The sequence below is a fragment of the Poecile atricapillus genome, chromosome W (genome assembly GCF_030490865.1).
Source record: "Poecile atricapillus isolate bPoeAtr1 chromosome W, bPoeAtr1.hap1, whole genome shotgun sequence".
Classification (NCBI taxonomy): domain Eukaryota; kingdom Metazoa; phylum Chordata; class Aves; order Passeriformes; family Paridae; genus Poecile; species Poecile atricapillus.
In genome coordinates, this window is record NC_081288.1 from 57,995,314 (window position 1) to 58,008,596 (window position 13,283).

The window sequence follows — 13,283 nt, forward strand, 5'->3', positions numbered from 1 at the left end:
ATTTTGTATTCTCTTTGAAAACCCTTTCAGTTTTCAGCCTTCTTTTAACAGTACCTCAATATTGGTTTCACTAATGCTTATGGTTGGAGTCAACTTTGACTGAATACACTCAGGATATTGATTTATAAAGGGAAAAGAAGGTGCCATATGTGGAAATGCACGGTGTGTAACTGAAGTTGTCAGTATCTTTCTGCTGAATATAAGGCAGCAGTGCCCTGGCAGCCAGGAGGGCCAGCCGTGTCCTGGGTTGCATCAGGTACAGCAACACTGACTGCGTGAAGGAGGGGATTGTCCCACTCTGCTCTGCACAGGGGCAGCCTCACCTCAAGTCCTGGGGTCAGTTTTGGGTGCCACAACATAAAAAAAGGCGTTAAGCACCTAGAGATTGTCCAAAGGAGGGCCACAAGGATGATGAAGGGTTTAAAGGGGAAGCTGTATGAGGAGTGGCTGAGGTCACTTGGTCTTTTCAGCCTGGAGAAGACTGAGGAGAGCCCTCGCTGCAGTCTACAACATCATCATGAGGGAGAGTGAAGGGGTAGCCACTGATTTCATCCCTCTTATGACCCATGAAAGGACTCAAAAAACAAGGTGAAACTGGGTCAGGCGAGATTTAGGTTGGATATGAGAAAAAGGCTTTTCACCCAGAGGGTGGTTGAGCACTGAACAGGTTCCCCAGGGAGGTGGTCAAAGCACCAACCTGACAGAGTTCAAGAAACATTTGAACATTCTCAGGTGTGAGTCTTTGGGTGTTCTGCTCAGGGCCAGTTGATCATCCTGATAGGTCCCTTCCAACTCAGCATATTCTAAAATGCAAAGAAATAAAGAGAGGTTGTGGCTTCACAAGACACATTGGTCAAAAGAAAAGCACTGGAGATGCTGAAAGAAGAGGCCTAACAACTGATCTGTAAGACCTGGCAGAGTCATTATTATTATATGTCCTAATTTGCGAGCAAACAGGAAAATATAGCAGAAGCCTTCCTTAGCAGCACAGGGTATATATGACTGAGCTCAACAACAAAAACCAAGCATATGGGGAGGTGGAAGTGGGGACACAGGAACATTTCCTGGGCATGCAGGGATGGAATTAGAGGGGCAATCTTTACGTGCAGTTAAAATTGATGAAGGATGTCATGGGTAAGGACACTTTTGCAACAAAAGAGGAGACTGAGTAAAATCCAGGCCAACTGCTGAACACTCAAGGTGACCTTGTGACACAGCACATGAGTATTCATTTTATCTGTTTCTACTGGCATGGTCTGCTCTCAGGGATCCCAGAGTTCCATGTCAAGTAGCAAGGATCAAGTCAGGGTCTAGTTAAACAAGCTAGAAGTGTCATACATGTCCATGGGACTGGACAGGATACATCTGAGAGTACTAAGAGTGACAGCAAAAGTCATTGGAAGGGCACTCTCAGTCCCTTGTGAAAGGTCACAGTGATCAGAGGAGGTTTCTAACAACTATAAAAATGTCTGTCTTAGGAAGTTGAAAAAGGAGGATCTGGGTGGTGAAAATATGATCAACCTTCTCTCAGTGGCTGAGGAAATTGAGGAGCAAGTATTCATGGAAATCATTACCATGACAATAAAATGTTATTGAGAACAGACATCTTGAATTTCCCAAGGACAAACCATGTTTAGTCACTCTGTTTTCTACAACTACATTACAGGTTTCTCTGGGTAAGATTAGAGTAGGTGTTACTCCCCTTGTCTGTAGCCAGAACTTTGATAATTTTTCAGCATCTGCAGCCAAAGTGGGAAGACACAGGTATACTACAAGGTGCATTAAAAACTGGCCAGGTCATGGGCCTCAAAAGGTACCTAATAACTGTTTTAAATCAAATTAGCAGGTGATTCCAAGGGATATTTCTTGTGATCAATGAAATGGCTGATATTTAACTTTTTCATCCATGACCTTTGGAAATACAAGGTGACAGCAATTCAAGGGGGGCTGTTGGTAGCTGCTATTCAGACCTCAACTAGCTGAATAAATGTGTAACGCATACATCTGTATTGGACTTCCAAAAACAAGAATGCCAAGATCCCACATCTGGGACAGGATATAGTTAGGGAGAAGTGCAGGCTGGAACTAATGGTTCTGCAGGAGAAGAGCCAGTGGACCATAAACCAACAAAGTCAGCAGTGTGCACCTGCAGTAATGAACACTGACTACATCTTGGAATGCCACAGCCAGCAGGTCAAGGGACAAGATTATTGCCCTCTCTTCAGCAGAGATGAAGCCACATCCAGAGCAATGTGTTCAGTTTGCTCTCTTGCCAAAGAAAAGAGAGACTGAAGAGAATCAAGCAGAGTCATTAAGGGACCTAGAAGCTCTGACATGTAAAGAGGTTGAGTGACCTAGATATACCAATATTCTTGTAAGTTTAATGGACATTTACTGCCAGAGCATCCTTAGCAGCATTCCTTATGGTTGCATTGTGAGAACAGATGCATTTTGGTAGTCCCATCCAGAAGACCTACAATGGCTGTAAGTATATATTAGAGCCCATTAATGTCACTGGTGCAGTACCTGATGATGTGCCACAGCAAACTTTGAGTTTCATACAGACATTAAAAGGTAGCCTGAAGGTAGTACTGTTCTGCAAACAGAAACTTCCATGGAACTTCTATATTTCTGTGCCTGACAAACTCCTGCTCAGGGACTGCTGCACAGAAACATGAATTCTAAATCAAATTGGCATCCTACCCATGAATGATTTTCCATTTATAGTTGCAAAGCCACTGTTAAAGTGGCCAAAACTAGTTTATAAAATATTTCTGCAGCTATAATTGTTCAGGACCACTGAACTGCATGTTCCAAGCCAGATCAAAAGGAGTACCACAAACCCATGAAAGGCTTGTATGTAAAGACAGGGTAAATTCCATGTCTGGGATCCATCTGTAATTCTGTCAAACCAAGAGTGCTTGTAGCTGTATACAAATTAAATGTCTGTCTGCCAAAATTAAGTGAATGAAGAAAAATACCCCCTTATCACCTTTTTTTTTTTTTTTCTGACAGTAACTACCTTGTTTTCTTTAATGTAAAATGTAAAATAACCTCCCTTTCATACTGGTGTGAAAATACAAATCAGATTGGGAGTTACATCAATACCAGGATTGATCCCAGAATTTTTAGATTACCATTTTGCTACAAATATAGATGTGGAAAGGTATGTCATGGGTTTTTTTTTTTACAGCTGACACAGCTGAAGATGTAGCTTAAATGCAACAGGACTTAGAAGGAACTGTAGTATTTCCTGAACAGGTTCAAGGCTAGTGTATCACTGATTTACTATACATTGGCCACACACAGAGATGAATTTAAGCAATTCTAAATATAGTTGGAATGACTGATGTTTTTTACATTTGCAGACCAGTGATACATGCATGATTTTTCATGCCTGGTCATGTAAAAAAAGCAGGAATTAGTAACAACTTGCAGTGTTAATTCCCTAAATAATTAGCACTTACACTGTTACACATATTAACTTTTATTAATGTGACTTGAGACAGCCAAAAGGCAGGGTCTAACACAAATTTAAAAAAAATAATAATAAAGAAAAAGCAAAACCAAACCAAACCAAATCAAATCAGCTTTTTTATTGCTTTATCTCATAAATCCCAAACATTAGCTTTAAGGAAAAACAAAACAAAACAAAACAAAAAACATGAAACGTCCTAAATTATTCCTCAGCTACTCAATAAACTCAATGGTTTATTTTGGAGCCTCTGCAAGTTGGTCTGTATGAGAAGTAGTAACTTTTATAGCCCAACTGATCTATCTTCAAAAAATACATTCTGCGACATGAAGGGTTGAAACTGCGCCTGCAAACTTGACCTTTACATCAGCTGGTCTAATCTAATAAAAGATATTACCTCTCCCTAGAAGCCCTTGCTTTGTTTATGGGCACGACTGCCCGAGATTACAGCACTACTATTATCAGACAATGCCAACTGCTAGGCTGTCCCCGAGAGCTCAGGGTGGGAGGGGCTGCCAAAAACACCCTCACGTCAGGGATCCCCGCTGAGCACCGGTCCCTCCAGCTCCGCAGCTTTTCCCGGCCACGCACCTGGCCCGGGGGGTGACGGGGCGGCGGTGACGGGGCGCGGAGGGACGGCCGCCAAGCTGTCTGCAAACGGCGGGGCGCTCCCCGCCCGAGCGCCAGCCTTGCCTGGCATCTGCGCTGGGCTCTAAGTGGCTGCTGGAACAGTTGTTAAGGTGCTGTTGCCCACCTAGCAGCGCGCTCATTAATTTCTAAAGTAGCGGCCCACAGCTTTGCTGGTGAGACACTCGGCAAGATCTCCCGGATGCCCTCAGGATTCTCCCTCCGCCCGGGCGCTCCTAACTGTCTCGGTGCCCCTTCAGAAAAGGCCGGAGCCCGGACCGCGGTGACCGGCGCGGCCGCAGCCTCAGAGCACAGGGACCCCATCGAGCCCGCTCGGACGGGACGCGCCCCCATTCCCGTTGGTGCAGCGCCCCCTGCGGGGCGGGGCGGGTTGGGCAGTGGTAGCGCCGGGAAATGGAGCGGCTCCGTGCCCTCTCCCGGCGTGGCGCCTAGCGGGGCGGGAAGCGCTCAGCTCTGCCGAGCTGCGCCGCCAGGACTCCGGCGCCCGCCGTCGCGCCGCACGGCCCCGCGGGGCTTCCGCACAGGGGAGGTGACTGACAGAGGCAGGCGCGGAGGGCAGGCGCCGGCGTCCCCCCGAGCTGGCACGGGGCCGACGTGCGCCGAGGCGAAGGGGCAGCGCTGGGGAGGAGGAAGAGGAGGAATCGCCGCTGAGGGCGAGGGAGCGATCCGCGTGCTCACCGGGGAGTCCCGGCTGGCAAAACGAGCGGGCACCGATCAACGTGCCGGGGCTGCCGGCTCCCGAGACGGGCTCCACAGACCCCCGGCCCACCGTGCCCAAGCGCTGCTGGCGCCCCGCCCCCGCGCAGCCCCCGACGCGGCGGCTCGGAGCGACCTTTCCGCAGCCCGGGGCGGGGCGGGCCCGGCGCGCCGCGGCATTCCCGCCCTGCCGCCGCCTGGCCGCGCGCCGCCGCATGCAAATGAGGGCTCTCCTCATTGGGCAGCAGCGGGAGCCCTTTGAAAGGGCGCCCGGCGATTGGCCGCACGGCGGCGTTAACGCACACGGGAGAATCTCCCCCCGCCCTTTTTTTTTTTTTTTTTTTTTTTTTTTTTTTTTTGCCGCTAATGTGTGATGCGTTCCTCTCAGACGGTGTGTAACTCTACGCGCCGGTTACTACAGAACAAATAGTTCCCAGCCCCCCGCCCTCCCCGTGCCCGCCCGTGCTGTGGGGTGGGACAGGGCGCTGCAGTCGTGGCCGCCGCCCCGCAGGGGCTCCGGCGCAGAGGGGAGGGGGCGGCGGGGGCGGCAGGGAGAGGTGTTCCCCCCTCCCCCGCGGAGGGATATTCTCGGCGCGCTCGCCGCACTCTGCCCGCACCAAAATATTGGGAGTTAAGAGACGGCTCGGCGGCGCCGCCGGCTCAGAAGCGCGCGGGCAGCTCGGCGGCGGCGCGGTCTGTCCTCCGCGCGCCACGGCTCCACTGCGGCGCCCAGCCCGCTCCTGCCGCCGCGGCCCCCGCAGGGGCGGGCTCCACGCGTGGATCCGAAGACCCCGGACTCGTCTGCCTCCGCGGAGGGCTATAGTTTTGCCTGCGCTTGCCTGCGCCTCGAGCGGCTTTCGCTGGGTGGAAGAAGGAACGCGGGAGCGGCGCGTTCTCTGACTGCGTTTCTCCGGAGGACTTTGTGCTACCGACGCCTGGACTGCTGCCGGCGGGGACGGACCCCCAAGGACTCCGTGCGTTCCCGCTCCCGGCCGAAGAAGGAGCCACATAGACACTTTCGGCGGCTCGCCGCCCTCCGCCGGCTCCGGAGAGAGGAGAGCCGCGCCGAGCCAAGAGGACGCCGGCGGAGCTGCCGCGGGGAGCTAACTCGACGTTTTCCCTCCCTCGGAAGATGTTGCTCTCCAAGTTCGGCTCGCTGGCGCACATCTGCAGCCCTAGCATGGACCACTTGCCGGTGAAGATCCTCCAGCCAGGTACGGGGCTCGGGTGTCCCCTGGCAGCGCCGCGCCGGAGGGCGCAGACCCGCCCTGCGTTACTGGGGTGTCGGGGTCGGCGTCTCGCACCTCCCGGAGCTGCGTTTATTCTATTCTTGCTTTTTTTTCTTTTTTTTTTCTTAATTGAAGAATTTTTTTATTTTTTTTTTTTTTTTAGTAAAGCCTTGGTCAGAATCAGGGCAATGCACACAGTCCGGGTCCATTGGGCAAAGCGTTTGTGGGGGCTCTTTTTTTAAATTTTTTTTGTTATTATTACCAGTGTTATTATTATTCGGGCGCACCGCGGCTGAGGATATTAATGCGGGGTTTTCCCTCTTGTTTCCGCAGTGAAAGTGGAGAAGGAGCCGTTTGATAAAGTCTACCAAGTGGGCTCCGTGCTGGGCAGCGGGGGCTTCGGCACCGTGTACGCGGGGAGCAGGATCGCCGACGGGCTGCCGGTGAGGCGCGGGGCGCCCGGGCGGGGGCGGCGGGCGGGAGCGTGGCGCGGGAAGCGGCGGGCGCGGCCGGCCCGGCCCTCGGCGGCGGGGCGCAGGCTGAGCCCGCCCCGCCGCTCACGGCGCCTCCGTTCTCCGCGCTCCGCAGGTCGCCGTGAAGCATGTGGTGAAGGAGCGGGTGACCGAGTGGGGCACGATTGTAAGTACCCGGGGGGGACTCCGGGGGTGCCGCGGGGCTCTGCGCGGCGGGGCCATTGTGTGGGCGGCGGGGCCCGCCCCGCTGGCGCGGCCTCTGCGTCGGGAGGGAATTTGGCGGGGGTTCGCCGCCGCAGCGCCGCGCCCGCCCCTCGGACTGCGGCAGCGGCAGAGGGGGCCCGCCGGCCGCGCCCTCCTCCCCGCCCTGCACGCCCTCCCCGCCTCCCTCCCTCCAGTCGAAGGGGTGCCCCGGGCCGCGCCACCCCCCGCTGACCCGCACCCCTTTTTCTGCCCAGAGCGGCATCATGGTACCCCTGGAGATCGTCCTTCTCAAGAAGGTGGGCTCCGGCTTCAGAGGGGTCATCAAGCTTCTGGACTGGTACGAGCGGCCCGACGGGTACCTGATCATCATGGAGCGGCCTGAGCTGGTGAAGGACCTGTTCGACTTCATCACGGAGAAAGGTGCCCTGGACGAGGAGACGGCCCGCGGGTTCTTCCGGCAGGTGCTGGAGGCGGTGCGCCACTGCTACGGCTGCGGTGTGGTGCACCGGGACATCAAGGACGAGAACCTGCTGGTTGACCTCCGTACAGGCGAGCTGAAGCTCATTGATTTTGGCTCGGGGGCCCTCCTCAAGGACACAGTCTATACCGATTTCGACGGTACGTGCCCCCCACCCTTCCCGTGCCCCTCCCGGGGTGACGCCCTCCCTAGAGCTGCTGCTTAGCCCCTTTCCAGTGACCAGTCACAACAAGCAGAACCCCTGACACGGGGGTTCATATCAGATCTATCGGTAATGGAAACCTGTGGACCCGAAGCCGCTTAGGGGTGTTCAGTTGCGCAGGAAAGAAGCGATTCCAGGCAGTGACGCAGCAGTTTATGTTTCCCTGTCTTGGAAAAAGCGGGGTTTTTTTCCTAGAGGGCGATCTGTTTACATGGAGGTTTTGCCAGTGTCGGATGTTTCCATGTGTGGATATGCAGTTTTTATATGCGGCTTTTTTTTTAACTCGGAGTGGTACCTCCCCCGCTCCCATTCTGCCAGTGTCCTGGAAATCCCGCATTGCAGATTTTAAAGCTATGGGGACAAATGCACTCTCTCAGAATGAGTTGCTATAGCGGCTAGGGTCGATGCTTTAGAGGTGGGAAAGCTGAACATAAGCCGGCATGTGACCAGAGGGGAGTATTTCCCCCGGTGCGAGGAGTATGACTGATGTAACACGGGGTCTCGCTCCCCCCGCCCCCAGCTGCCGCACTCACATCTGTTTGTTGTGAAACCCGAAGCCCCACCGCACGTGACCCTCGGCATCACGAATTCCCCTTTTTGTTTGGTATCCAAGGAGCCCTCGGGCACTGGAGGAGTGGAGGGGGGCGGGTTGGGAAAAGCTGCCGCATAAAAGCCCGGGGGGGGGGGGGGCCTTAAAAACGCAGGAATCGTAAGCGGCCCTATTTTGTTTATTGCTCTGTGGAATTGGATAAAGCAGATTAGCCCCGTGTAATGCGGGCAGACCTGAGTTTCACCTTCTTGTCGCCCTTCCCTCCTCCCTGCCAGCCCCCTTTGTCCTTTTGTGTCTATTTTTGGTGTGATGCTGCAGACGCCACGTGGTCAGTGAAAGGGAGCTTGCCTCAGTAAACAGTCAGCTGATGGGGCTGTGTTATTCCTTGCAACAAAATAGAACAACCGGATGGGCCAAGTCTGTTGATGGTGTAACTCTGCAGATGACCTGAAATTACACTGCTAATGACTTTGGCTTGTGAAAAATTTTAAGCAGTTTAGTTTTTTGGGTTTGTTTTTTTTTGGGTTTTTTTGTTCTTGCTTTTTTTTTTTTAATTCCTAAATGTCAAGGGAAACACTTTAAATCTTCAATTGTGGGTTTTTTCTGCTTTCAGGAACGAGAGTATACAGCCCTCCAGAGTGGATCAGATACCACAGATACCATGGGCGGTCAGCAACAGTATGGTCTCTGGGAGTTCTGCTGTATGACATGGTTTGTGGGGACATCCCTTTTGAGCAAGATGAAGAAATCTTGAGGGGACGATTATACTTCAGGAGAAGAATTTCACCTGGTAAGTTCTATAGAAATCTAATGGGTTTTCTAGTTTTGTGGATTTTTTTTAATAGTCTTGCACGTGTGAGCTTGTGTGGGTGGATTTTTGTTACTGAGGATTATCTTTTTTTTTTACTTTCTTAATCTAATATGGCTTTCTTGTTTTGTTACAGAATGTCAACAACTGATCAAATGGTGCCTTTCACTGAGGCCTTCAGACAGACCAACACTTGACCAGATTTTTGACCATCAATGGATGCACAAATCTGATGTAGTGAAGTCTGAGGACTGTGACATAAGGCTACGGACCCTTGATACTGATGTATCTAGCACAAGTTCAAGTAATGAGAGTCTGTGAATTACTAAGGACCTCGCACTGGGAGGGGGAGCTTCAAGCAGAAAGACCACAGTGCTGCTGCCAATACATAGGAGGGGCTAGAAAAATGCATTCATTATTCTGTAGTTGAATCTTTGTCTGAGGGACTTGATTTTGTTTTCCCCCTTTGCTGGTTTCTGCTTTGGAATGAGAGATTTCCTTTGGAAACGCTGATGTTTGGGAGTTGCAGGCCAGTACTTAGTCAAAGACTGACCTTATTAAGAAAGCAGTGACCTCTTGAATACATGGTAAACTTTTTTGCTCTCATAGAGCCTGGACTAGATTTTATTTGCTTTTGAGTGCCTTTTTGAAAGCTGCTTCAGTGGGACTTTCTTTTTTGAGCTGTCTATGTCCAAAGAAGATCCAGTTCATTATAGGAATTTGCTTCCTTTAGACTCGGTGCTGGGGGAAGCAGCTCCTATGATGCATTGGAGAACCTGTTCGGTGATTGAATGAAGTAGTCCCATCCACTGGTGATGGAATACTTGAACACAGACATTTCACTCCTGCGCCCCTGCCCTTTACAAATCCAGCCCACCTCTGCTGCTCAAAATATTTCCTATAGCCTGCACAGAAATATGAACAGGTATATCAGCTTCTTTATCAGAAACATTTATTCATGTTTCCTTTTATCATCTCTACCATTGGGCATGAGAAGCCCCTTTCTCAACTCCCCCCCGGCCTTTTGTCACCCTGCGAGTCTTAAAGTATGTATGGGCATGTTGAATGCACAATCAATGCAATATTCAAGGACTTCTACTTTTTTTTTTTTCCATACCTGTATAATGTGTTTATGTAAACTCGGTTTTTCCCGTGTACTATACAGTTATTTATTGTTTGGAATTTAGAAGACCTCCCACAGTTTTCAACTGTGGCTATTTATTTGGTTAATTTATTTGGTTAGAGTTATTCAACACTGTGCTTTCCCCTCCTTCTCCCCATGGGAATTCTAGTGGTTTGCCCATGGCACTTTTTTTCTGCATTCCTGTCAACTTTTGGTTACAAAAAAAAATAAAAAAAAAAAATTTCTGACCTTACCAGTTTTTTGTTGGAAGATGGGAAATTGTTGTACAAAGTCTAATTTAAGGGAAATAGAATGATTTTTTAAAGTTAGTCAGTATGCCTTTTGTCTGGTATTACTGTACCAGAAGTGTAAAGTAATGCTGTTTGGAAGGGTTTTAAATTATTGACATTGTACAGTCTCCGTGCATTGGCTCTGGAAGGTAGAGTGGCAGAGTCATAAACCTTAATTTATTTTAATAGCTGTGTTTCTGTGATCTGGTTGCATTTATGCAGCTTGGATTTGGATTTTTTCTTCTGTTTAACGGTGTGAAATGTATGGAGATCATATTTTTTATACAGGTATTTCAATTAAACTTTTTGTATATAACAAGTTCTGTGTTTGTGTATTTACTTTTATCTTCACTGTTCCTTGTGATGAGCTGAGGAACACGCTCTGTTAGTGTCTCAAGCCTTGTTAAAGGCCTGCAGCAGCTGAGCCAGGGTTAGGAGATGGTCTGTGCCATTAAGCAGTGGCCATTTTGAAAGAATTAAGCAATCCCTCATCTGAGCTCTATCTACTCAATCACTGCATTTATTGTTGGACTGGGGAAGGAGTACAATTCAACAGCACTAATAGCCTACATAAAAGGGAATAGGCCCTGTAATTGTGGGACTTTTACCTCTGTAAACACTGAATATCAGTGTACTTGTCCTTAGGTATAACAAGGAAGGAATTCTGTAGCTGCTGCTGGTTCCTGTAGTTTTCACAGTTGATATGTTTACTTTCCATTACATTCAGTTTCCTTCTTCCCACTTGCACTTTCCTTCTGGGCGTGGATGAGGACTTCTGTGCCCTTACGGGAAAGGGACAGCATTCTTGGGAGATCAGGGTGACTGTTTTCCTTCAACTCCCTTAGATTATCAAAGTCTGGTGTGTCACTTGATAGAGTATGATACGGGGGAGCATGTGCCATTCTCACTGCAGCAAAGGACAAGAGAAATGTCCTCGGCATTCATCTTCACACGTTGGGAGTCAAATCCTGCAGATTAACGATTTCATCCTGATTTCTCTCCAGCCAGAGACTGACCTGGCTTGGTCTTGTTGCGGGGGTGGTAGTGATTACAAGGTTTAACTACTGCAGAGGGATCTACGAGGTATATTTAAGGATGTGTTCAGTCATTAAAGGTGCTTTGTAGTTGTCACAGTAAAGGGCTAGGCTTAGAATCTTGGTTTTATGTTATTTCCCTTTCTGGGGATCTTTCTGCTAGCTCATCTGCTATTATTTTGGTTCCCTGTGGGTAATATCTCGCTGGCATCACATCAGGCTCCTGATGCTAACTAGTTTAGACTCAAAATGCCGATGAATGGCAGGAGGTAAAGCGGAAGAAAAAAGACCATTTTTTGTCTGTGCAGTTTTCTGATGGCACAGAGGGAAGGTGTGTTGACTTTTCTTGGCCACAAAAAGAAAACTTAAATTACTCATCGATGAAAAAAAAGCCTTAACCACAGTTAGGAATTCTGTCCATCAATTTGTTTCTTATGTTTTCTGATTTTGTTCCTTCCTTGTTTTAGACATGTTTCCCCAGGTTTTAATGAAAATCTGTATATGTGCTAAACCTAGTCCCTGAAAAGTTCAGTTCCCTTTTGTTGGAACTCTATTCACAGAAATAAAAGATTCTTCAGTTAAGATTGCATAGAAAAAATCACACTGTCTTATGAGAAGAACACTTAAAAGTGAATATTTAGAGTTTCACTTTAGAATGAGAAATTCCTTTTTCTTAAGAAGAGAGGATCCCAGCACCTAGTGTACTTCTTTAGGGAAACGTTTCTAACCACAAGAGGTCCCTGGAGAAATTCCAGTAGCTGACAGTAATTAACATCTTCCACTCCAGTGACTTCACATGTTCACAGCTGTTCAGAGGGATGGCAGCAGGGCCCTATGGGTGAGCTTCAAAGGGCTACCAGAAAAGCGATTCTAAAAACACATTTGTAAAGCTATTGTTGATTGCTGAGCTAGGGACTTTCAACATTTCCACAAGAGCTGTTACTTTCCTTAGCTTCACTGAGAATCAGCGTAGAAACGCTCTGTTTTGAAACATAAAAACTAGGTTTTCACCTTTTGCTACTGCGGCAAAATGCATTAAAAGGATAAAGGTCAAAAGGACACTGGCACGAGTGCTGACTCCCTCCTGGGATTAGCTCAACATAAAAGGTGCACTTTCAGTGCTGCACAGGCAGCTTTGCTTGTGAAACTCCCCTGTACACTAATAGAAGCCATGTGGCTGAAACACCATGTACCAAAAGTAATGATTTGTAAAAATAGCTTTTCATTACAGTTGAAAGTTGGAAAATGATGTGTTAATATAGTTCCATTAGCTGAGTGTTTCTGCCAAAATGAGCAAGTCTATGACAGCTCTTGGTTTCTCCTGTGCTTCTATCTGGTATTAATATCATTAAATGTTATTTCTCCGGGATCCTCCTTTTCATACTCTCTCCCCACTAGGCTGGTTTTTAACAGCACAAAGCTTGAAAAATAAAATTCAGCAGGTCATTTAAAACACTATTGTTTAAATCAGGGCCTGTTTTAACCTTGAAAAATTGATTTAACAATACTCATACCTATGCATGTAGGTATGCTACTGGCTTCATAATAGGTATTTTAAATATATTCTAATACTGAAATATCTTTAACAGTGTAGTGTTTTGCATAATTCATAGCCCTAATAAAGCTCTTTTCCCTGAGTGTATAAGTATACAGTGTCTTATTTTTTTTTCTCTTTTTGTTAACTGAGCTTATATTTGCTAAAGCAGCTGAACAAGAACCCCTTTGAAAATCACTATCAGAGGATGTTAGGAAGGTTGACTAGGGTCTGTTCCCACCAAACACTTATGGTTCTCTCTCAGTGGTTTAGTGACCTCTGTTGGTGAAATTAAAGTACATGTTCCAAAAATAATGATGCATAAATTGGGGAGATTTTAAAGCACTGCTAGATTATATTTTTAGATATGAGTGAGTATGGTTGATACCTAATTATCCCATAATGCTTGAAGGGATATTTCACTAAAAATGAAAAAATTTAAATCACTACAAATGCAAAAATAACTTCCCAATAAAAATGGGAGAGGGGAGTATGTATTCAAAAGGTTGTCAAATCTGCATCTGATGTTATAGTGCTAA

General features: G+C 48.2%; 1 protein-coding gene across 1 annotated transcript; it reads left to right on the top strand.

Annotated features, from left to right (window-relative positions):
• The first annotated feature begins 5,474 nt into the window (after positions 1–5,474).
• On the top strand, positions 5,475–10,491 carry LOC131592043 (serine/threonine-protein kinase pim-3). The gene is made up of 6 exons (XM_058863288.1): positions 5,475–6,033; positions 6,382–6,491; positions 6,637–6,687; positions 6,980–7,343; positions 8,569–8,745; positions 8,900–10,491. The coding sequence occupies exons 1-6, from the start codon at positions 5,952–5,954 to the stop codon at positions 9,082–9,084; spliced, it is 969 nt and encodes a 322-aa protein (XP_058719271.1). The 5' UTR covers positions 5,475–5,951; the 3' UTR covers positions 9,085–10,491.
• The last annotated feature ends 2,792 nt before the right edge of the window (positions 10,492–13,283 follow it).